At 36.8% G+C, this 26614-nt stretch overlaps 1 protein-coding gene across 1 annotated transcript in view; it reads right to left on the bottom strand.

The window, feature by feature from the left end:
* Positions 1-4019: 4019 nt before the first annotated feature.
* Positions 4020-26614, bottom strand: part of USP46 (ubiquitin specific peptidase 46) — a 33933-nt gene continuing 11338 nt past the window's right edge. Inside the window, exons 2-9 of the mRNA XM_041478941.1 lie at positions 24982-25062; positions 24026-24239; positions 21776-22005; positions 18319-18395; positions 13103-13186; positions 12612-12809; positions 11875-11953; positions 4020-10974 (exon numbers count right to left, since the gene is read on the bottom strand). Coding sequence (XP_041334875.1) covers positions 10873-10974; positions 11875-11953; positions 12612-12809; positions 13103-13186; positions 18319-18395; positions 21776-22005; positions 24026-24239; positions 24982-25062 — 1065 coding nt within the window. The 3' untranslated portion in view covers positions 4020-10872. The remainder of the gene's footprint in view (positions 10975-11874; positions 11954-12611; positions 12810-13102; positions 13187-18318; positions 18396-21775; positions 22006-24025; positions 24240-24981; positions 25063-26614) is intronic.

Genomic DNA, 26614 nt, shown 5'->3' on the forward strand with positions numbered 1-26614 from the left:
ATAACCTAATTATTGTGCATGTAAGAGTAATTTAGGTGGCAACTCTGCTTCTCTGATCTAAGCTCCATAGTTCTCTGATACATAAATATTGGCTTACTCATTTTCTAGTTGAGAAATAAAGGAAGAGGGAGGTTGCATTCTTTGTCCCATGTAATATAACGAGTTCTTGACAGGGATGAGAATGGAGAACTCAGATTTGCCTATGCAGTCTACAGCCCTTGCTGCTTTCCTGAACATACTCTCCCAAAGGCTGAGTCCTATGAATGTACCCTAATAAATGGCTAATAAATGGTTGCAAAATTCACTGAAGTTGGTGGACTTGCAGTCCTTTGGAAAAAGAGTGCTCTTCCATTCAAGGAGAGCTGGAATAGTAGATGATACTGTCCAAAATCATAGGAGAAAAGGAAAAATAATGTAGCCCGTATATAATGGCTAATAGGAAATAAAAACACAATACCCCAATGTAAAGGGGATTTTTAGAGGACTGCCACCTTGGCCATGCACCTTCATTTTTTTTCTTAAGAAATGGTATAATGAATTAAAATTTAACACAGTTTCATGAAAAAAATTCACCTGGGAGATATGGCTCATTATGATATTACAAGGATTTTGAGTAAAATACCTTTGGATAAATAAAATTCAACTGTATTTAGAGCATGATGAATGAAGTCGCTTGTTTTCAGCTCAGTATCTGGAGGTGGGGATTGGCTGCACAAGGGTGAGAGCAAGAGATTCACTATATTAAGGAAACACATTTTCCAGGTACATTACTTTTACAAGTGTCATGACAACTAAACAGAGACACTAAACAGTGAGCCTTTATTCACAGCCATCACCACACCAAACACTGGCTGGGCACAGTCTGTGCTCTGCAGTACCACTTATTTTAGGATAAACTGATTGCCTTTCCTCATCCTCTGTAACTGCTTTTGGGAACAATAAATAAGTGTGAATGTGTAATTTTACTTATAATGAACCGTGTTCTCTAAGTCACGGTAAAAATACAATTTAATATAAATATTGAATACTACTCTAAAGCATGTTAATACAAAAGTTTGGTTGATTCAATGTTGGTTGAAACAACATGACAGGATAGTGATGCAGTATGCCCAGAAATATCCCATAAATGTCAATAGTAGAATTAGCAACCTGTGCTCAAGTATTTAAAAATATCACAGTTGTAAAGGTTAAGGGGAAGAAATCTTTTGGGCTTTATGTTGTCCTCCAATCCATATTCTGATAGGCAACACAGTGTCATGCTGCTGCTTAGTCAACACTGGTCTCTGCCTGAACTACTGATCTTGCAGAATTAAAACAGTCTGTGACCTCACCTCAGAATACTTTTGCTCATCTGAAAATGTATATCTAGAATTAAGAAAGAGAAATAAACCCTAAGTGACATCATCCTTGCTTTACCTAATATTTTGTGCTAGTGCGTAATAATTAATGATTACGAAGGGGCAAAAGAAAACCAACCCATGCCTTGGCAAGTGAAGTGCTGTAATGGCAAACTTCCTGAGTAACCTTGGCTGCCCCAGTGCATTCCAGGCAAGATAAACTGCATCAGAGACAGCAAGGCATCAGGTTTTACTGGCACAATGTGCTACAAGGCCTGCACTTTGAACTGCATCCAGTGATGCCTTAAGTTTTAGCTTTTACATGCTTCAGAGCAGTACTGCTTTAGTGTATAACTCTAAAACTCCGTAGCCTGTCAACTGCTGTTCTCCCATTTTATTCAGAAAAACAGTTTTTCTATAGGCCTAAAACTCAAGGACAACTTACTGTCTCAGGTCCCAAAAAAAAATAAACAAAAAGTGAATTGGGGAGAGCAAACTGGGGCAATGTGATTACATTACCTGAAGATGTAATTGGACAATTAACATCCAATATGCAAATAGACCAAACTTCTATCTGTCTGAAAAACTCGTGATTGTTGTCCACCTTGGGTGTAGCTCTGTGAGACTCCTGCACTGCCCAAGGTGTACCTTGAGAATGCCTTTCAATAAATACCTACCTTTATCCTTGAACTCTGTCTAGCCTCTGTTCTACGTAGCCTCTCCAGGCATCACCAGAAGTGAAGGGGTCATCAAGGTAGCTACCGAGGAACTAGTGAAAATATTCCTACAGTACAACTGTTCTAGCTGAGTGGTGGCCAGATTCAGCTCAAGTTGAAGTTATCTGAAATATATATGGATTTTGGTACACATTACTCAATTTCTACCATTTTCACCAAATTAAGAGTTGGAAGTTTATTTGATTATCAGGTAAACTACCTTGAGGATGAAAAATGCTTCATAAATGACAGTGAGAATTACATGATTTGTGAATAAATAAAATTTAAGATTTTATTTGTGCTCCTGAAACTTGTTTTCAAAGAGCAGAGATAATTACATATTCAGTAGTAGTAGTAGTAGTAGTAGTAGCAGTAGTAGTAGTTCTAGTTCTTCTCCAGTGTTCAAAGTGTTCCACACATTACCATGTCTCACAGCTGCACAGAAAACACAACTCTGCACACCAGAATTTTTATGAGGATGCTATAAGAAACTTTATTCCAGATTATGTTATTACTAATCCCACTGTTAATCTGCAAACCTACCTGGAGTTTCTTTACAGCTACAGTGATGTGATTGATACTAAAATTTGCTCTCTAAGCATTTGTGATGTCTGGTTTGCAATATTGGGTGATGTCTGTATCTTCTGTTTCCAAACTTTGGTTCTGCTCTGTACATGACTTGAATATTTTTTCGCATGTGTGTCAAATGAAATCCAAAGGATGTTTTACTCTGTCTTATTCCAAATTTCATTCAGCATTGACCTCTTTATTTTACTCTTGCAATGATTTGGAAAGAAGTCTTTATCAGCCTTCACCTCTTGACTTTTATTTGATCCTGGTAGGTCTCTCCATTCATCCTGGGACAACTTGCAAACCCCTGGGTGTTGACTCCTCTGCTGTTTCTGCATTCATTGTGAGATGAAATGCACTGTTAGCACTATTAGGTGAAGTGTTTGTGACTGGTTAAACTCTGCATTGTGCAGTGAGGATGAGTGAAATTTAACAAGGCAAGGGAGTGATCTCAAAGTATTTGTGAAAAAATTAATAAGAGGAAGTTTTTTTCAGAACAGATAATTAAAATGTCCTGTTGCCATATATGTATGTGTGTGTGTGTAGATATTGAAAGTAGTTGTCCTATTTTCTTCTTTAAAAATTGGTACTAGATTTTTAAGTTGCACACAAGCATTCAAGGAAATTGATATCTCCAGAAATGTGGAACGTGGTTTTGCAGGTCATGTATTTAGTCATATCTAATAAATATAATTTGAAGTCCGGTGATTACATTTAAATGAGTAATCTTAAAATTTTCTCCTACCATAGCTGACTTCTCACTTCAGATTAAATTATATTTTTAGCATTTCTCTGGTTATCTGGTGCACAGAACATAACCCAGTCTAATGTAACATGATTAATCTAATTAATACAAAAGAGTAAGGAACAGAGATCCAGGTAAGCATCATACAGCTGCTAGGAAAGTGCATTTCTGAAGTGAGAGAAATTCTAGTGAAGTCCATGTACAGTGATTTTGAATCCTGCCACTGGAAACTTGTTCTTGGTTTCTTTATTTGTTCACCATAAATTCTATTTCTTCAAAATGTTTTAAAAGAATGTATTGTGAATATTTAGTTCAGTCACCACCTGTGTTTTAAACTTCTGTCTCCATCCAGCAGTCAAATGCTTATGTCCTAATAACCCAGGAATAAATTTGAAGGTACTTCAAATATTTTTAATTTGAAAGAAAACATGTACTGCAAGATATGAAGTGTTTTTCAACCCATTCCTTTGATAGTCTGATGTGCCATAAATCTTACAGTGTGTTAGCTATAAATGCAACATGCAGTTTGACAGCTGTGTTTGATTTCAGTTCCCTAAATGATTATGGAGGAATAAAGATAATCCATTTAGACAGGAGCAAGAAACTCCAGCCTTTTATTTACCTCACTTTTGAGAATGTAAATTGTGTTTGTTAATGAACAACTAAAGGAAGATCAGCAGAAAACAGGAACCTTTCAACTCTGACAAAATTTTAGACCTCATTAGCAAAATCCTTTCCCACTCCATTAGTCACAGGTAAAATCTCAGGCTGAAAGGGCTCATTTCTCTTGATGAAAAAGGTAGTTTAATTCTGGCTGATATTTATACTCTTCAGTTTTAACTGCAACATTGAAGCTCAGAAACAATGACAAGGTCAATGGTGGTGTGCTTTAACTGTGTACACTCAGTCATGCAATTGTGTGTACATTCTACCAAGACAACTCAGAAACTATTTGCAAAACTTGTTCTTTTAAGACACTTCAGAGGCAATCAGCCCACATGGTGAAGTATTCTATGAAGTCATTTAAAATGTGTTGATCACATTAAATGACATAGAAAGCAAGCATCAGTAGTCTTGTAAGAACATGGGCATCTGACATTCAGAAGCACGTTGCGCAACAACCAACATCAATACTCAGCCCTAGTATGGCTCCAGCTGAAATCAAAGCAAATTGAATGGAAGTGAGATCAGCTACAGAGTTTATTTTATGTAAAATATAAACATGTTAACAGGAGAAAATACTGTTTTCTTATGTTACAACCTTAATAACCAACATGATTTTTATCTTACAGTTCTGCAGGTGGCTCAGGGTTCAATTACATGTACATGATGATTAAAAAGAGCAGATATTTTTCTGTACACATACACCAAGTATTGTACGCTGTACTAGAAATCCAGGATTTGTAAGTGTCCCCAGTTGTGTGCCTCATAATTCTGCTACCTCTTATTCCATTTAAAAAACTAGCACAAAATTTAAGTAGTTGTATTATGATTGCATCATTTTGACAAGGTCGAGAGGGACTATATATTTACAAACAGCTACACATATTCAAAGTGTCTGAAAAAACCAACCGTTTCCATATTTCATCCTCGTCTCTTTCTTCTTCCTGTTACCCTACATTCATATCCATACGGGATGTGGCGGCTTTACTCCTAAAGCATCATTATAAGTTATGGAGCTTGTGTTAGGTCATTTTTAATGAAAGCCACTGAGACTAGGAAATTGTCTCCAGGAAAACCACTGGCACCTGTGGCATGGCTGCCCTGATGTTGCTCTTGCTGTTAGAATGAGAGCTGAGAGAGGACTAGGAATCAATTTAGTATGTGGCCAGAGTCTGGTGTGGGACATTTCAAACATGAACACCATTGCAAATACAAAGCTGAGGTTTAAGCTCAGCCTCTCCAAGGAATGTATACCTATTAATGAGATTCCGGGCAGCAGGGACAGAGGGGTTGCAAATACTCATTAATTATCTACTGTAGCAAGCAATGTGTTTTGGTGAACTGCAAGTTGTCTTCATGAAAGGCTTAGTCCTGCCACTTTGGAATCCTATGAGAAGGGTCAGGATTATCTAGAGGATGGAGGTTAGGGAGCTGCATGTCTGTCCAGCTTCTCCTATAGACCTACTGTGCTATCACAGAAAAGTTACTGACTCTTTCATATTCTTACATACAGTGAAGTTGCCACCTGCCACAGCCTTCATCAGAAGCATTAGGCTGTTAAATTGACTGCTGTGAATGGCACACACAAGTTAATTTATTTTACATAGTACAATAGTCCCAGTCTTGATAACCAAATGAAACAGAATTTATTAAAGAATTATAGCAAGAGATCATGAATAAAGGGAGTTATTTGCAGTTTCATATTAAATCAGTCAGGCAAAGCCAGCAACCAAACCTCCTAGAGGCTTAAGAATCATTAGTATGTAAAATGGTGTGGGTTTAGCCAGATGGTCCCATCAGGTGGGCACATACCTCCTGATAGGTGTTATTTGACCCTGTATGCAAAAGAACTGTGTTATCTGAATAAATCTTGCAGACAGGTTCAAGCAATCTCTTTGAAGTAATGCATATTAACTGAAAAGAAATTAAATGGGTGTCTATCGAGCCTTGCCAAGGGCTATTTACATAGTAAGGGCCACGTTAAATTGAGAAGAAACACCTCAGTATCAGAACAAATGCAACAGGAAAAAGTTCTGGTCTTTTCACTGATCAAAGAAAATACAATATCTAAAGCACTAGGAATAACCCTTGCATTAACAACACAGAAAGTCACTGGCTTTCTGATATAGATACCACAGATGCTGCCCTCTAAAAAATCATCATTTTACACAAGCAGTTATCTTACTTCATTATCTCTTTGCTTTATATTGACTCAAGTGAAGAGAAGAAAGAGACAAAAAATTTGCTCTTCTTGCCAGCACGCACACAGTAGCCAAGAATAATTGTTGTTCATCAGATTATTCACAGTTGAGACCAAACAGAGCACTGATAAAATGGCAAAGAGAGCAATACTTGTATTGTCAGCCGACTCTGTGTCTGGTAAAAGAGAATTCTCCTGTAAGAACTGGAACTTTTCTAAATTCTAGTCATTGATAACCATGTCACAGATTGAAGAGTTGCAGTCATCCTCAGATGGGTCAGCAGGCAGAGAACACAAGAGGCTGTGAAATGTGCAGAGCACAGCTTGTCAGGTACACACTGATGTGTGTAGCAGACACATAGTAAATGCTCTGTCCTTTTTATACATGAACAAATATGTATGAAAATGCTCGGGCTTTCCAGTTTTACAACCCAGCTAGGACTACAAGCCTAAAAATGGAAATCGAGTTTTAACTAGAGATATTGGATCACAAGCAAACAGCTGCAAAAACAGTAAGACAAAGGCAAAATATTAAACTGATTGGAATTTCACAAGATTGACATTGTTGCTTAAAGTGCTTGGGTTGATTACATTTTTTTAAAAAGTACATAAAAATTAAAGCAAAACAAATAATATTAACCACATAAGTTATTATACAAATACAGTAACAGACCAACAAAAGAAAAATAAATTAAAACAAACCCTTCTAAAAGATACTAGCAAAGAACAGGTACACAGCCAAAACTTGCTAAAATTTCTAGTATTCATTCAGCTGTAAGACACTGCTCACAACTATCAGCCACATGCAGCAAAAAAGAGATAAAACAAAAAGGGTCTGCTGTTGAGAGGCACCAAATCACTGGCAGCTGCATCTGTCAGCTCAGGTGCCAACTACATGATGTTGGAACTGAAAAGTGACTGAAATGTAATGTCTGAAGATAAAAGGTTGTGGTAACACTTTAGGACTCATTGTGTAAGGTGAACTTCAGTTGAATTTTGCTAAGTCTTTAATATTTATACTAAACCTAATATGAAGGGAACTCCTACTTCTTTGTTTTCTTTACCCCAACTGCTAAAGGAACAAGACTTTTCATACATAATCTAGCACTCTGAGGTAACTAAATTGTTAAAATATAATTGACAGGAGTAATTTTGGGAGCTAATTTCAAAAAGGTGTTCTGTTTCATTGGTATGGCTTTTCCATCACTCCACTCTTCTGTCTCCCTCTGCTATGTGCTCACATTAGAAATTCCATAAAATCCCGACAGCCTGTTCTTGGAAATACAAACACTGAGTTCTGAGCTCATCCTCTAAGGTAACTGATTCATCAGCACTGCAGTGCTGAGGAAACACAGCACAAGACAAAAATGAGGTTTTTTCTAAGTAGAGAGCATAGTGATAGAGAACACTGTATAAATGGACAGTGCATCTCATCAACAGCATGGGAAATAATTGGAAAACTCCAATTGTTGTTGGACCTAATATATCTAGAACCTGACACCATAAAATATAGTCATTTTAGGGGAGCACAGAATAGTATTAGAGATATGTGCTAGCATTTTGTTTTCTAGCTGCTAGCTGAAAATCTTTTATTGTCTTAGGTATTTTTCCATTCTTTCATAAGGGACAGGAAATTATGCATAAGCATAAGAGAAAAGGGATTATGCTTTATTTAATCAACTGAAATACTTTACACCATATGATTGTTTCTGTGGGGATCCCAGTCCTGCAAAACTTGAGTGAATGTGCTTAATTTGACAAAGAAGAGTTCCTCTGCCTAGACTGGCACTATTCATACAGCTGTGACAGACAGCTTTTGGACTGAAGTCAAGATATTCAGCACACTGGAGACTGGATCCAATTTATAGAATAGTCACCACAACTTTGTTAATCAAAAGAAAATGCTCCCTAGTTTAGCCAGTGTTAATATGAAGTGTGTATTCCACAATGTGAGAATTCAGAGCTGATGTCAGACTACTGATGCTGGACTGGCATGATACTAGTGCTGTGATCTTTCCATAGGCTAGCATGAATTAAAAATGTTTTTCATACTTTATGAAACAGCTTATTCTAGTAATTTTCCTCTCAATAACTTACTGCAATAATCCGTATGCTTTACAATCTAAAGCTGTCTTGCAGTGGAGAAAAACAGAGATTATTATCTGGTAGTTTAACATTTAAATATTAATTCAAACTATTAACATTTTAAAAACCAATTTTCAGATAGGTCTATTGAAATAAGGAAAATGTTTCCTAAAATTTAACTGATTCAAAAATTATTTTTATGAAAAATTACTTTTCATATAAACATGAGCCCTGAAGATTCAAATTATACCTCAAGAATATCTGGGTTTTTTTGAATCTTTTAAAACAAAAGAATGTTCAGTAGTAAACTGCAAAATACAGACCTTTGGACCAGCACTGGTTGATGCTGATCTAGAAAGTGATTTCATTCACAGTGAGGAAACCTTATTCATTTTAAAAGGCCAGTAATTTTTATATTTTTATACAGAAATCCTGAATGTTTATAAAGAAATCAGTTAAAGAGGGATTTGCAGGTTTAGCTTTCTAGTGGAAAAGCTCCCGGGTCTCAGTGAGAGTTGAAGTCTGCTGTAAGATGTCTATCTTCTGTATTAGAGACAGAACATTTCATTCTAACATCAATAAAAGAACAAGAGCTGCATCCTAATTATGCTTGTCTGGAGCCTGCATACCAGCCTTCATTCATGTGAGTGATCTCTGTAGACCACTACTCTCATTCACTTAAGTCCTCTAAGGTTACATTCTACGTCTGCTTTCTTGCATCAGTATAATAACATGATAAATCACAAATAATCTTAGCTGAAAAGTCCACTTCTGTTTCTCATTCAGTGTAAAGTGCTACATAGCCTTAGTTTACAAAATGGCCATTGAAAAATCCAAATGAACTTCAAATGATGTTACAGTAGAAGCTACTTAATTTTCACCAATATTTCACAAAAGATATGTCACATTCACAGTAGAGTACAATGAAAAACACTATCTTTTCTACAGAAGACTAAAATATGAGATGTAGCTGCACTTCAAAAGCCATTTCTTGGAAGGGAGTGTAGGCCATAAAGTGTCAGGCAGGCTTCTTAAAGAAAAGGACAAAAATCAACATTGTCTGATAAATACATAATGAGTGACTAAAATGTAACAGGTAGAAACACATTTTGTGAGATGAGAATATTTCCTTATAAATACTAGAACCAACTGTCAGTCCCCATGAAGACAAGAAGAGTGTTTTTCTGTTGATGTCATTGGAATAGGACTTTGGCTACTGAAGTTCAAGAATTGTATACTGGAGTGAAAGTGTCAAACTTTAGGTACTTACCCAGCATGACCACTGACTCAAGCCACTATCAATCCCTTCTCAAACCCTATTGATACTTTCTTCTACATTTATTCTTTGCCAAATTCAGGTATTCAGGTGAATTCTGCAATTTTATTAGCCAGTGCATGACAAGTGCCAGTCAAATTCATCCAGGAAAATCACAAACTAAGTCTTTTGTACTAATTTTGAAATCAAGCACTCCAGATCTGTTTCTGCGGTGACAAAACTCTGTTAAATATGACCAAAATATTAAGGATGATATATACATGACAGCATGTACTCTAGTGGTTGCTATGTACTATGTTTCTAAGAAATAGACTCTGTCTTGAGACATGAAAATGGGACCTACAGATATTTAGAAAATTGCAGGATCAAGTTGTGTCTTATGTACAGACAATGCTTATTTAAATGGACTGGATAATTTCAGTCCTGATGGATATGTTACATGTGAGCAGTGTTGCAATCTTTGCAAACACAATCCAAGTAAACAATCTATATAATTTTAACAAAAATGTAAGATAAATCTTTATAAAAGCAATTTATCTCTGTGTCATATCTGTGATCTTACTCCCTTTTTTTCCAGTGCTCTGTAAGTCCTGAAATCTCACCTTATCTGTACTATCTCATGACAAAGTGGCTAACATACAGAATTACTTAGTTCCAGTGTATATTAAATCCCTCTACATGAATTTCAGGTCTGTGGTTACACTCTGAAAGTTTTTAACAATCAAAATTGAAATGATTTTGGAAGAATATCTATTATGCAGCAGAGTATCATGTAAAAAAATCCCCTATAGAACCACAACTCAAGTCATCATGAAACTGATTTTTTTCCTTACACTTAAAAGGGGTATATGTCAGGATGTATTTAAAGGAATGCTTTGTAAATCAACACACTCCAAATCCATCTAGAAAGTTTTAAATAATTTTGCCCTAAATGTAATGAACACTTTCATATAAAATACTACTCTAGCTGGATTGGGTTTAACAGTTGACATCCAAATCTTATTATCTGTAAATGTTAGTCCATATAAATTCCACTAAAATCTGACTTCAATTAGCTCTTCAATCAGACTTAAAAGCTACAAACAACTCCCCCTCTCTAAAACAAAGTTCTGAATGTCAAGAATGGACGGTTATAGTCAACATCACATAAACCATTGAACAGGAGACAGTGTATTGTTGTTCAACCATCCGAGGTGTGGGCTGTGTAAAGTCAGTTCAGGGGAGCCGGCACCTTCCTTTGCGTGCAGCATCCTTGTGCGCAGTCACCACAGTTTGCCCAGTCACTCTCTTGACTGATAGAATAAAATATAGCCAGACTCTGAATTTTTTGATATATCAGAGGTCAGACCATAGAATTCTTCAATAGCTTGAGCATCTATTTTCTGCAAAATGAATATTTTTTTAATATGCTGTTAGATAAAACAAATGCTAAACACGGATTAAATGACTGCAATTAGCAAATTCTGTTTGCAATTTAAGCAGTGAAAGGGTAAAGGTTAGGGGCTGAGCCTTGCTGATCTCACTCATGAAATTCATAGGCATGTTTCTGTCACTGAACCTAACTGAATTAGGCTTTTTCCAATAGAGAGAGACTCCTTGGAATGCAGTAATGAACCCTGTTAAAACACATAAACGTGACCATGTGATCCCATCTTTCTCAAATTTTCAGAAATCTTCTTCAAGACTTGCCCCATCCAGCATCACAGTGCTTACTTTCCTTACCTCTTGGGAAATCAGATTCAAAACTTCAATTTTGCCAGTGTTTCACAATGACATAAAGGGTTTGCATAAGAATTTCAGAGTGCTCAGACAGAATCTGCAATAGCTGTGGGACAGATTCTACTCTAATCTACATTCAGGCAATCCCAGACCAAAAACACAATTCAAAGTTTCTTGTATCTTCCCTATTCAAAACTGAAAATTCAACAGCAATGCTAGCTTTACTTAGTTCAATTCTACCAAGTGATAAGGTTTTAATGAATTAAATTGACTTTAGTAGATATAGAATACATTCAAAATTAAACTCTAAGTCTGGTGTTAAAAACATTTGATGCTGCTATGAAATAAAAAAAAAACCCTTCTGACACTGACAGAGCACAAACTACAGGATTAATAATTTTGCTTACAATCTTTTTTCCTAACAGAGTTGAAATAAACATTACAACCAAACTGTGGTTTTGCAGACTGGTAATCTCTACCCAGTTCTGGATCAGAATTTTAACCCCAAGCAGGGAAGCAAACTTTAATATAAAAGTTGTACTCATGACCTTCAGCATACTGACCTCTACAATGTCATCATCAAACAAGAGCCAAAATCCATGACTTTTCACAATAGTAATGTAATGCCCCCGATTAGGTCCACTAGAAAGCAAAACAAAAACCCAAAATATTAGAATGTACTAATGAGTCCATTTTGATAAGTCACATTTCTTTATGAATGCAGAATTATACCTAAATATTATGACAAACATAATAAAATTCACCTGTGGAGGTACTCTAGACACTTAGTCCTTTCCCTTTTTATTTTAACTTGTTGCAAAGCTAATCAACTGAAGATAAAGGTGTTATTTTCATCTGTGCCAAGACCATTTAGTGAATTATCCTACAGAACACTTAACATGTTGCTCATGGTAGGCATCAAATACATTTAAAACTGTAAGAACTAAGTATAGGGGGGAAAATTGACCAAAATGATCTGTTGTGAGACCTACATGATGACAGCCTTTGGCCCTCACAGAGTCCTGGCTCCCAACTTTTTTAAGGGGTCTTATGAGGAAGGAGGTAGTTTCATCAGTTTAAACCAAACTTGTGACTTTTGGAGACCTGAGACATTATTTCTTAAGCAAGCACTGATTTACTATGAGGGATGTTGGTTCAATGGTCCAGCCCAAGACACGTGCCAGTCCGTGCAGCAGCAGGCTTTAAGTCCTGCCTCCCATCCTCCCCACATTTTGTCAGGGACAGCTCATCCCTGGGCAAACACCTGCCAGTAGCTTTGATACACATGAAGGCACCTTACCTTCCACAGTGAACCACAACAGCGACCAGGTCGTACATGCGATCCAAGTTGACGGCATCGCCGGAGGTGTTGAAGAGACGCAGCTCCAGAGGAAACACGACCCGGTAAGACAGCTTCGTGTACCTGTGCAGCTGCTCCATGTACTTGAACCTCTTGAGGTGTAAGGCAAGAATCATTGGCAGTTTTTTCACTCTCATCCTGAGAAACCATTAAGAACGCATATGATGAACACCTGACCAGTTCAAAGCCATTCTCTCTTCCCTTAATGAGCAAATGGCTGCATTGTAAAAGCACTTTGCAAGTAAGAGTAGTCAACTAGAAGTAGCTTCTAGACTACAACATGCCTTCAAATCTGTCTGCATCTTCTCTTGTCTACACAGAGAATGTGTTTGGGATGAAAGGTTTCTAGGTATTTAAACAAAATAGTTATCAAGGAGCAAGTTTGCCAGAACCCAAGAGGAGCATGGTGAAGCAGCCTGCTCTTTGCTTACCTCTTCTGTGCCTCTTGTTTACTGCAGCAAGTTTCACAGTAGTATTTCTGTTCACTACATAATGTCTCTGTGTTACTGAAGTCTCTGTAAAGAAATACAATCATCAGTTCTTTAAGGGTATGAATACATTTGCTCCACTTGAGCTGATGAACCAGAACCAAAAAGACACACAGGATGAAAGCTTCACCCATTCCACTTTTCTAAAGCACCTGAAGTGACTGTACTGGAGTTTGCAAATGGAAATAGGGTATCTGGCTGATATAACAAGTTGTATTAGGAGCTGAGGTCCTCTATATGATACAAATGAAAGGTCAGGTGTCTCAAAATGGGACCTCTGTCTGGTCTCTCACATAAAGGGGCTGCACAGACTTGGGTATAATCACTCAATCCATTCTGTTTCTTTTTAAATTATTTGCAGAATAAAGCAACTTTAAGTGCACTTCTGCCATCCCCAAGTATCTTATGTTTTATAGTGTTCTTCCATAAGAAAGGTTTGAATCCTCTTGCAAAGAAGAAATAAATTGAACTTAGTTTCCTGCATCCTCTAACCTTTTGGACAGTCATCTAGAAGTTTTTAGATTATACTTTTCCATTTTCTAAAAAAGGAAAGAAGCAGCTGGTATAGAAAATTTTGTAAATCCCGATCCAGTAAATACACTTGGAGATATTTCTGGATTGAGCTTTTAAAGTGACAAAGACAGTGGAAGGTTGGTTTGATAGCATCTCTCAGTTCACAGAAAAGATTTGCTGGAAGTCACAGTGCTGATACGCTTTGGAGCAAAATTTTAGATACCTAACACAACTGTAAAAAAACCCCAAAAACCAGTAATTATTTTTGTCATCTCTTGTGTTACATTGCAGCTGAACTGTGAATGCAGATATAAGCACCTATCTTCCATTTTAAACACATGGGTTTTCCTGTGACTTTGGGCCTTAAATAGCTATATCAGAATTCCAGAAGTGTCTTATTGAGTGCCCCTACCTTGTGCCTGACAGGCTTCTGAACTCCAGGCAAACTCAGACCCATTCAGACCAAATAAATTCACTTCTACCACTGCAATTCACATTCACATGGAGGCTGAATCCACACTGTCTGCAACTTCAGCTTGCTCTCACAGTAGGCAGCACCAGAATAGTCTTACAAGGCAAAGGGAGGATTCTGACATCATCACTAGAGGGGTAGGTGGGAGAAATAAAGACTACATAGTTTGCTAGGGCATAGATATTAGAAGTTAATTACATAACTTCATGGAAGTTTAAGGTTGATGGAGCATGACGAAGAAGCACTTCATATGACTGCATAATATTTTTAATAACTGTGAATACTCTTACTGAATTATTTTCTTTATAAGGTCTTAACACTGAGGAGAAAGTACTGGAATTTAGGAAAAAGTACATATTTTGAAAGATAAGTTATAGCTAAACTTTGATCATAAGTATTAATTTTTATCTAAAAGAAAATAAAACGTTACTAGGAAGGATTTGCTGCAGTGGTAAACACTGATCTCAACATGTGATTTTACATTTGAATTTAAACATTAAATTAATTTAATTCAGCCAATTCCTCTGAAAAGCACAGTAGCCTTTCAGGGAATCATAAGTGAAGAGTTGAAACTTTAGAAAATATTAAAGATGAGTTATATGTGCAGAGAATGTAAGACTCAGCAGAATGTGCCTGTGAAAGTTTTAGGTTGGCTGTTAGAGGAAGAGTCTGGTATTTATTTTCAAAGCCTACAGTCTCAATTTTTAAAAAAGCAAGCAAATTTGGGGAATTTATTAGTTTTCTTCTCATCTCAAAGTGAAGCAAGGAAAAATGTTTTTCTAACACAAAGAAACATGTGCAGATGGTAGAAATTTGATAGATATTGGTTTGTTCTATTCCAAGTCTCCCATAAAAGTTAATTAAACTCAAAGAGTTTCTGAATTCCTTTTAAAATATACTAGTTATTCTGATGTTATTAATATCTATTATTAGTATTATTTATTATTAGTAGTAGTATTTATTTATTTATTAGTAACATTGTGGTATCTATTCTTGGTAGTATTAGAAAAAATGTCTCACTGAAAAAATGGTTAGGATTGAAATAATTTCAACTTCAGTAACTCTTTCAGCAATTGAGCATTTTCAGCATGGCACTTCTAATAGATGTTGAACAGTTAAAAACAACAGATCACTGACTGGAGTTCCCAAAGTCTGTATGTGCAAGTGCTACAGCCTTGCAGAACTCTTCTGCAGACCTGCAAAGCTAGTTTCAAGATATGTCTAACTCTCTCCTTTAGTAGCCCAATCTACATTCTGCTTATATGTGATTTTAGCAAGAAAAAAATTTTTAAATATACTTGCCCAAGATATGCTAACTTATCATTGACATTGTGCTTCTACAGCCTCTCTGCTGCAGTGTGAAAGATGCTTTCTATTGCTTATATGCATAAATAGTATTAATTTTGTAATTGATTTTAAGAGATGAGAGAATTATTAGTGTAATAGAAATTATTACACAAGTGAGGATCAAACTGACTGATAAACATTGTAACTCCAAGTGGAAATAAAAACAACGGATATATACTATATTTGTTATAAGACTTTCATTGCTTCAGGCCTGGCTATCTATCCTGGGGGTTTAGACTATGCCAGAGGTTTGTATTCTTTCTGCTTTTAGGACATTTTGAGCACACAAGTACTTTTTACATTTTTAAAAACTACAGAAATAAAAGAACAGTCATCTGTAGTAGTAAAGAGATTCATTATACTTAAATGTTATCTTGCACAGCTTTTCTGTATTTTACCTTTTAAATGCAGCAGACATTAAAGCCATTAAGACACAGCAAAGCATTTGTTAAAAAAAAATGAAACAGCAAAGATTCCAAAAAGAGTATTAACTTGGATGTTCCTATTGAAAGAAACCACAAAAGCACTTACATTTTGTGTAAAAATGCATAATACCAGCAGCAATGAGAGGGAATCCACAATCTAAAAGAATATATGTTTTCTAAACAGAGGTAGAAATGTTGCTAACATAAAACACAATAGAAGAGATGAGAGGTGATAACTCTCCTCCTGTTCAATCTGTACCATCCCAAGAAAAGAAAAATCAGGATTTTGCTTTCCTTTATTTCCAAAAGGAGCAATAGGTAAACTTCAAAATGCATGTCATGCTGTTGGAGTAAAGGCACTACACTGGAATGCAAAAAGACTTAGGGCATTCATTCTTCTCAGGATTGTATTGATCTCTCTTGGAATATGATGTCCTGTTCTAGACAGTGGCACGTCAAGAAAGACAGAGTTCAAGAGAGAGGTCCAATAGGAGAGAAGGCTGAAGAGCAATGAACATGTGTAGAGATCCAGAGAAGATAGCCTAAGAAGGAGAAGTTGAATGACCTTAGGCTGTTTAAATTTTTTAAAAAGTGATTACATTCTTGTATGTAAAAGGCTACTGTGAAGGGGAATGGGGGCAACCCCTGGCTTATGAGTACAGTTCACAGGGCAAGTAGAAATAGGCTTGAACTGAAACACCAAAGATTCATATTACACAGCAGGAAAAACTTATTAGTACTAAAGAACAGGAAGGACTGGGAGATAGACAATCAAGACAATACTGCTAAAAAGATCTTCTGGAACAGGTTGGATAAGCATCCTCTCTGACATGAAGGTAGGGGATAACCTCTTTGGAGTCACTTTCAACTCCACCATTCACTTGTTGGTTGCAGTTGTGCAGATGCAGTTCTTGCATATCTTAAGCTACAGCCACTGCCTGTTGAGTAGAAGAAATGCTATTGGTATTTTTACTGAAGTACTTACTCTGCCTTTACATAACATGGCCATTCCCAACAAAACATTTCCAAGAAGATCAAGAATGTAAATAAAAAACTGGAGCAAGCTGAAGGACAGATGGTAACATGTATACACAGCAGTTTTTAACATGTTCACCAGTCTCAGCTGTAAGAAAATGTCAGAGCTCAGTCTCCAGTACCGCAGAACCAAACAACCCAGATTAGAAAGGGCCTCCAAAGGCACTGCAGCACCCTTGCAGCTCGCTGGGATTTCAAACTGCCTTTGAACAACATAGGGAAAGGTAAGTAATACGGGCAAGTTCAGGGTGGTGGCTACAGTGAAGAACTCAAAAGTGTGCAAACAAAAGCCTGTAATACCTATAATGACTCAACTGCTGGTCACTATGAAGAGGCAAAGAGACTACAGGAGAAAAAAAGAACACACTGCCCTCCAAAGCCCCTCTTCGGTTTGCTCACCTATTCCAGGGAGGCTAATTAATGCATTGCGGACTACTTGAGGACTGCTACAGTATCCTAAGGGAGACTGAACAGAAACTAAGTAGGAAAGAACTTTAAATTATAACAGAAGCTACTTAGTACAGTTGTTGTATGCACAGAGAAGTCACTGCTTGCTGATTCAGGAAATAGTACCGCAATTTCTTTCTGTTTCTTAACTCTCACCTTGGGATCACACACCAGGAAACTCCTCCTAGGCATTCCAGAATAACTGAATAATGCAATTTCAACCTTGATAGCAATTTTGAAGGAGTTTGACCAACTGATAATCATTACCTTAGAAAAGCAATACATTGTCTTAAATATAGGCAGTGGTTTATTTTATCAATGTCAAAACATTTTAAATCTCTCAGAATAATCACTCATGTAAGACTGAAAATTTTTTTTGATGTCTAGATTTTTTAAGTTAGGAATATATTAGGAGCAGAACAGAAATTTAGAGTAAAAGGCTTCACATAATTTTAGGGTGAGGCACAGAATAAGCTATTTCTGATAATAAAATAGACTTTTGAAATATTTTGCCCTCTATGGACACTAGCACTCATTCTGCAAAACACACACTTAACTTTTAATATGCATATAAATCCTAATCAACAAAGCGCTTGTGTAGAAGCTTAAAGGCAAGCACATTTAAATCTCTTTGAAGCCAATTATAATTCTGCAGCAATTCTTCCAGACAACAAAGCAATCTATTATTTTCCCTGAAAGTTGATTTATTTTCCTCTTTCAAATACACACATTGAAAGAGAAAGTGACTAAAGCAAAGTACATTAATGTATATTTTATCATTAGAGGAAACATCCAGTTTAAAGTCTTTTTCTTCTGCTTAGGGTAAGTTCAAATCTAAATGTTATTGTACTTTTCAATACCTACTAGACCTGAAAAATCTACCAGTTAGAGCTATCTGCTGAAAAGATGAATTCATTTACCTTAGACAGTGTGTAATCGATGTGTTCTGCTCCACATCAACAGAAAGGTCAAGAAAATCTTCATCTTTGCTACTAACCTGTTGCAAAACACATACATGTAAAACAGAGATGCCATACCTTTAAATGCTGTTTATATCTTTAGCAAATGCTAAAGATGTTTATTTCTGTAAAAATTGCTCTTACATAAAAATAATTCATTTCAATGCTTTATTTTTTTAGTTCAGTGTGATATTTATTAGTAATTCTACCAATCCAGCTTTCATATAATTTAACTTCTGTCTATTCCACTTATCCAATCCACCAACCATGGGCCATCAATGACAGCCTGTTCAGTAAAGGTGAACCATCCTCCCCTATATTATCTGGGATTGGTGCATTATGCATGTTTCCTTGCTATGTAACACAGTCTACTTTCTTTTATTGTCAGAAATTTTTTTACCCTTTGTATAACATATTGCAATATAAATGCACAACTTATTTTTACATAATTATTTCCACTATTAAGGATGCAATGAAAATAATTTCCAAACATGTTTCTGTCACAAAAGTCATACTTTACCATGTTATCCTTTCTGTCTAGTGAGTATTGAAAAGTGTGGGTTTATACTTCTGGTTGACACAGCTACATTTCCCCATTGGATATTGTTCTTGATCAATATTTTGATCAAAATATTTAAAATATTAAAGGTAAAAATGGCTCAGTGATAATATTTTGAAAAATCATTTTGGTGTTGCCAATCTTTTTTTAGACAGAACAAGAAAAGAAAAGAAAATTTATAATGAAGTTTTTATCTAAAAAATTTAAGTCCAAATATTTTCAGAATGACAGATCCTTATTTTTGCATTGAAAATTATTTTCCACTAAGAGTGTTTAATCTCAAAGGTGAAGTAACATCAACAAAAAAAAAAAAAAATCCAAATGGCTAATTCTTGTAATACTCCAACTGAGTCAAAAGACTGCAGAATTACTTACTGCACATGAATTCAGTCATATTCAGAACAATATTTTTATAAAATGCTGCATGAACACCCCATGTTTTTGCATCCTATTGCATTTCCTTAGAATAACTAAATCAGATGGGAGAATAGCAAAGTCCAAATCAAGAACTTCTGTGAGGAAATGAATCCACTGGTCTGGCAGAAGTCCCTCATGCTCAGATTTTTGGAGTGCTGTGGATGTAATAGTTATGTACCACCTTGAGTTCATATTTGTGTTATGTCAGGGATACTATAAGCTTGGTGAATGCAGCCCATATCAGATCTGAATACAGGGAAACACCTTTGGCTGGATTGATTTTGATATCATCAAAGATGTACAGAGGAATAATGCACACCCAACTGAAATGAACTGCAGTTCTTCAAACAAAAATCCTCCCTGAGACATGACTTGACCCACAGAGGACAGGAAACCACAAAACCAGCAGCAATTGACTGCAGTATAAATATACAGCTAAAATTTGAAAGATAAAGCAACAAAGCTTCAGAGAACATTGTGTCTCTACAGCTGGAACTAGAGTTCTGTCAGACACACTGAGTATCATGAGAACTTAAACACTTGAAAAAGTCCTTGGCGGGCATTGTGCTTCATCTGAATGCCTCAAAGAAGCCAGGAATTCTGTTATTGATTTCTGCACATCAAATATTTCCTGGGAGGGAAGATGAGCTACTTAGAGCTAAAATAATACAGATTAAAACTAAAGGTAGCTGGTAAACCATTCAAACTGCACTCTTTGTAAATGAGAATAAGAACTGCTGAAATCTGAATGATTCTTCAGGTACTACTTATGAATATTTTAGCAAAGGAAAACTTTTAATCTGTTTTACTATTTTCCTAAGATTTCAAGTTACACTAATCCAAGGAAAACACATTGGAAAAATATCCTGAGTAGTATACAGTATTTCTATACTCAGAGGAAGCTGCAGACAAGCTACATTTTCCATAAAGCTTCATCACTTTGAACTACAAGTATGGAATTGTGCAGTTATGCTGTTACCCAAGTATACATTGTCGTTTCACCAGTTTCTCCAAGTAAACATTAGATATTGATTTAGAATTAGGCCACAACTATTTAGAGAAGCTTGTCAGTTAAAAAATTCTAATCTTTCACTTATTTTAACTTGCTATTATCCAAGGTTTTATAACTGAAATAGGTTAAATAATTAATTTTCAGTATCTCTCTCATGTGTTCACTTATACAAGCTTGTTCCAAACTTGCTCCAACATCTTATGTTGACTATCATTATATCTCTTCTCACCATCTTCCTCTGACCACGTTCCTGGAAAAGCCATACACATTTTCTTGGAATACAGAGCTATTCTTTATGATTAGAAATATCAGACCATGTTCTTTCACTCATCTGGTAGGACATGGTAGAGTTCATCTCACCAAATTTCAGTTGTCTAAACCTCAGCTTGCTGTCTGAAGATACCTTCTCTGGGTACCTTCTCCCATCTTAATGCAGCTAATCTAAAGTTGTGTTTTCTTTGAGGAAGCCCATAGTAGCAGTACTGATCTTAGTAAAAGTACATCGTTCTTAGGCCAGAGCAGTTTGTTGGCCCAGTTCTCAGCATTGCTGCACCAACAACTGCAGCAGCTTAGTAACACCATGGAGGCAGGACAAGCTGTAAGGAACAAAACACCGGATACTGCTAAAAACTTTGTTTCATGAAACAGCCTAGAGACAGATGGAGTTTTCTGTAAAAGCTCTTTCACAATCTCCATCATCTGCAGGAGTTGAGATAACTGGCTCCTCCTTGATGCCTATCAGCTTTGCTTTACCAAGCAAAGGTTAGGTGATATTAATTCCAACCTTTGTGGAAGGTCAGTGTCAGTGCTCTCCCCAAAGATTTTTTTTTCCTGTCTGTGTTACTCTTTCATGCAACCTCACAGGAACAATTTCAAAAAATTATTTCTTTTCTCTTTCAATAGGAGCATGTGTTTGAAAAATACAGTAATCAATAGGAGACTTGCAATCAGGTTTCCCGACAAAAAATAGTTTTTACTTATAGAACAGACATAAGAGATTTCAAACTGACACCATCCTTTAGAAAATACTAGGGAGAAAAAAGAAAACAGTTTGTTAAAAATGAACCCTCTGTATACCTGTCAGACTCTTAAAATGGAATTAACATAAATAATCTTAATGTTTCACTTATTTTATGAATATGATGTGAATAACTTCTCTCACAATTACAGTGATAAGGAAAGGTACTGATTCACTAGCAAGGATTTTAACTGTAGACATATGTATTAGGACAGCAAAACTTGGCAGGGATTTGCCAAGTAATGCTTAGAAAAATAAATTTTTAGAAAAGAATATACTCACTTCAAGAAGTAAATTCTACAGGAATATCCACAATTCTCAGATGTCTGAAAAGATTCATATATTTATATATACAAAATGTATCTATCTATTAATGGGCAAAAACAACAAAAAAATCTATCCCAATGCTTACGGTTTCACAGTTCAAACATCTAGTTTCGTTAGTCAGTGTTCCCTGAAAAATCTCATGCACCCAGGTCAGTTCTTGTTTATTGTTCTCTTCAGCTTCATTCATGTTGCCATTTTTCAGTTTCCCATTTTGCTTTTCCTGTTTCTTCTCCTCCTGCAAAATGTCTGCAATGGTGTTGAGCAGGTAATTTAAAAACTCATGTGCATCCTGCTGCATGTAGTTGTCAAAGAGATCTGTGAAGAAGAGAGTCAAGATTTGTACAGCTGAATATCCTTTCCTCAAAGAAAGAAAATTATTTTTTTCCCCAAGTACTTGTACTGGCCCTTGCTCAGCAAAGTATTTGGAATCATTCCAAAGAACAGTTTTGCAGCCAGTCACCCTGGCTTCAGTGAAGTTACTTTGGGGGAAAGCTTCATCTCACCTAACTTTAGCTGTCTAGAAACTCCCATTACAGTCAATGAAGTAAGCAAGAGAGTGACTCATCCAAATTATTTCCTTACACTAGACACTGCCTAACTTCAGTCAGCACTGATTTCCATCCCCATATTCCAAGTCCCTCAGACACTTAGGAACGCCATGGAGTTTTGGCAGTAAGCCACATGGCTGGGAAAATTGAGGCCACTGCATGCTGACACACACTTGTGCTCTGTGTCTGGGATGGAGTTACCTTTCCTCACAGTAGCCCACAGGATGCTGTGCTTTGTAGGTGTGCCTAAAATGGTGGTGATGATGTACCAGTGTTTCAGCTGATGCTGAGCAGCACTCACACAGCATTAAGGCTGTCCCTCATCCTGCCTAAAGGCTGATAGACTGGGTGTGGAAGAGGCTGGGAAGGGAACACAGGTGAGGCAGCTGACCCAAACTGGCCAAAGTCATATTTTATGCCATGTGAAGTCATGTTTGTCACTAAAATCTAAGAGAAAGATGGGTGGGTTTTCATTATTAATAAATATCTCTTGCAAACAAACTTCTCCCCCTGCCCTGCTGAGATGAGGAGTGAGAGACAGGCTTGGTGGGCACCTGGCAGCCAGTCAAGGTTAACTCACTTCAAGTAGTAATAATAACACCACCTAACAAAGCTCATTTTTCACAAGCAAGTCTGATGGGAAAGGACTTGTCCTGTTCAATACGAATTGCTTGCAGTAAGAGGGGAAAATATCCCAGTGGTGATTTAGTACAGACTTCTCCAGTAAAGGCTTAACTCGCCCACCATGTCAAAGAAAAAAGAATGTGTGTTCCCAGAAATGTGTATTTTTATCCCCCTGCTCCTGAGAAAGTTCACATGGATTTCTTCAGAAAATATTGTACAGAAACGTTGGCTTTGTAGTGTCTAGCCTGGACATATAAGCAGGATAATACACACTGACTCTGGCACTAATTTAAAAAAGCTGAAAACATAAGATCCAGTCTTTACAAGTGATCCCCAACAGTGTGGGAGCATTTATCACTAGATGACTCAGAATAACTTTTTCATGATTTCAAATGTCTGCTCTGAAATGAACAGTCTGCCCCTTTATATGCTGTCACCAGGAAGCAATTTCTTCCAGGTGTTTGACTCATACTTTGTCTCTTCATTCAAAGCCTCTCTGTTTCTCAGCATACCATCCACAAGGATATGAATCCAGGCAAAACGCAGCTGTGACAGGCTTCTCTATCTCAAGATGTTCCTCATATCCCTTAGACAGTACTACAAGATTAGGCATATGCTATTGCCAACTTAATGGTCAAAAGGGGTCTGATGCTACACCAAGTAAGGCTGTGTCCACCACTTCCAAGAGCCAGAGCAGCAGCTGATGTGTAGTGGATCGACCACCCCACGTGTACCCAGCTCCTGATCCCCCAGGGTGTTCTGGAACTGGTGCTGCCTGCAGCCTTCCTAGGTCACATAGTTCCCATACTGCCAGCTGCTCCCCATGTTTCTCTCTGCTATACTGCACAAAAAAACAATTTAAAGATTACAGCAGTGTCACCCTATTTCCAGCCCTAGCTCACCCTACAGGAAGGTCTGCCCCACCACGCTGTGAAAGCATCACTAATTCTCACACACCTCTGGGAGTCTATGAAATCTGGTAAGGTTATTTCAAGCATAATATCATATACACAGATACTAAAATAATAATTCACCCCACAAAGTACTGAAAACAATTTACCAATTTAACCTGTGTTTCTGATTAATATGATCACATTGCTCAATACGTATTTGTACTTTGATCAATGCATGAATACCTTAGAGAACTTCAGTTTTACACTTACCATTCTCTTTCCGTAACCTTGATATGAACTTCTTTGGTGGAATAACTCCAACTTTTTTCTTCTGAGTAGCAATACTGTGGAAAAGATCTGCCAGGCAAGTCAAGAGGTTTTCCTTCTTTTTCTGTTGGGCCTTGTATGATAATACATTTTCCCGAAATGGCCGGCAAAAATACAATGCCTGCAGCACGGAGTTACAGTAGCAGGTGTTCCCAAACTGCCATGCAGAATTAAAAACAAGCTTAATCTCTGTGCATCACAACAAAACTAGCTGTTCATTCAAATTCTGACTCCTGTCACTGTCACAAACCAGCCGTTTTGCCATGTAGTTGCAGTAGAAATATATTTCCACACCCACCATGACACTTCATGGAAAAGACTATGGTGTTCTAAATTAACTAGGATACAAAGTAAAGGTTTCCACTTGTAAGAAAAATATTTTTTGTAGTGGATTTCATTAAATTTATTTCCATATCTGGGCTCTATCTTACTGCTCAGTAGCAGAATGAATAATGTTTTCAATGGAAAAAATTATTATATCATTTCTGTGGGAACAAACAAGTGATTAAACACTCTCCTCACTCATTTCTCCTTGGTCAAATAAAAAAGCTCCTCCTAAGAGTCTCCAATGCAGAATGCTGTACCTAAACTTGTACATACTTTCATCACTTCCTCCGTCCTATTTCACACCTAAAATAGCCTTTTAATTTTATTTAAGTGTATGTTCTAATCCCTGGAAATATTCATAGAACTGTTCTCTCTGGGGGTGTACGAAGCCATCTTCAAACATCTGATAGTTTTGCAACCCACTTTGCCTAAAATTGCAATATGAGCAGCACTTAAAAAAAAAAAGACAATCTTGCATTAGAATAAGATTGATAAGAGCAGGGAAGAGAGAAAAACAAAACAAAACCAAGGAACTGAGCAAATTTCAAGTAACATCAAAATTGACCACTTACATTGACCAATCCAAAGTAGTGCTCATTGATTGGAAACTGCTCTGGGCCAATGTCTTTTTCCAGAGCAGAGGCATTGGTGCCCTATATAAAGGAAAAAAAAAAAAAAAAGGAAAAAATATCAGAACCCAAACCAAACAACAACAAAACATTAAAAAAGAAGAAATCATATGGAATATTAAGATTCTAAAGTAAAATTATGGACAGTATCAAGACAGAAAATAATTAATTCCTTTTAGCTACGATTAGCCAAGCTAACTCTGTCTTACTGATAGGCAGGCACAACAGTGTCATGAGCCACTAAAAATATTTGCAAATCTGGATAGCTGAACTGGCCTGCCATGGATCCTCTGGTAATAGATGACTAGAAGTGAACAGGTCACAACAGTGATTCTTCCCTCACCCACCTCCCCTTTATTTTTACTGTGTACATGGTCATCTGGATCCCATTACTCTCTTGTCTCATAAAGACAGTGGCTGATCTTCAGTACAACCCTAAAAATCAGTTCCTAGATGGAAGGCAGGTTTTCTAAGCATTATTGAAACTCCTATGAATCCCTCTGAATTAAACATCAGCCTGTAACAATACTTGGGCTTCAGACTGGCACTCAGTTCTAGTAACATCACAGATGCTAAAAGCAAATGTAATATACCTGCCATTTTGTCCTACCTAACATTAAAGAGCACATAAATCCAAGCACTGTTAGATCTCTTAGTCAGTGCCCTAGTGTGGTAAGTTATGTTCAGCTGTATCTTCAACACCAAAGTTGTTTATGTAACTGCTGGTCTGTAAGTACAACCACTAATTTGGTATGTTACCTGTCATCTTGCTATATGAAAATGCCCATTTTTGAACAAGATTAAATTATTTAAAAAGTAAGGTAGGTTGCTGCCAAAGCAAATGTCATCACTCCTATACACATTATAAGCTTGGCTCCATCCTCTGACATCCTCACTTCAGATACTTAAAGAAGTTGATGAGTTCCTTTCTCAGACATCTCTTCTCAATGCTGAACAGGCCCAGCTCCCTCTCCACACTTCTTGAATTTGCCTATGAGGACATTGTGAGAGGCAGTGCCAAAAGCCTTGGTGAAGTCAAGGTAGACATTTGCTTAGACTTCTTCAGCTAAAATTTTCAAAGTAACCGGTAATCAGATTTAGAATTCTCATGTCCCTTCCCCATCTTCTCCCCAGGGCCTGGTTTCTGTTTCCTCACTGCCCCTACCATCACCACTGCTTGCCAAATTAGATTGTTATTTCATGCCAATTCATTAAAAGAAGATTTAGTCAAAAGAATTAGCAGTGTGAAACTCAGCATAGGTGCTCTTGAGAACTTGCCAGCCTTGAAAGCAAAACATCTCCTTTAAGCTGGCAGGTTCCAGAAAAGCTCCAAAAATTTAATATTTCACATCCCCTTCTCAGATCTTTTTCCATTCTCTCTCTTTCTCTCATATACACAGAGTTCATTGCTCAGACCATGTTACTTCCCAGGAAACCTTTGAGACTGAAGTACCTTACAAGCACAAGCCTTCATGAGAAACTTCATAAGGGATATATGTTCTCACCAGACTCTGCTAAGCCTTGATGAGAAACTTGGAAAGAAAGATTGATTAATACAAAGCAATTATTGGCTACC

The sequence above is a fragment of the Pyrgilauda ruficollis genome, unplaced genomic scaffold, assembly GCF_017590135.1.
Source record: "Pyrgilauda ruficollis isolate IOZ18807 unplaced genomic scaffold, ASM1759013v1 scaffold1, whole genome shotgun sequence".
NCBI lineage: Eukaryota > Metazoa > Chordata > Aves > Passeriformes > Passeridae > Pyrgilauda > Pyrgilauda ruficollis.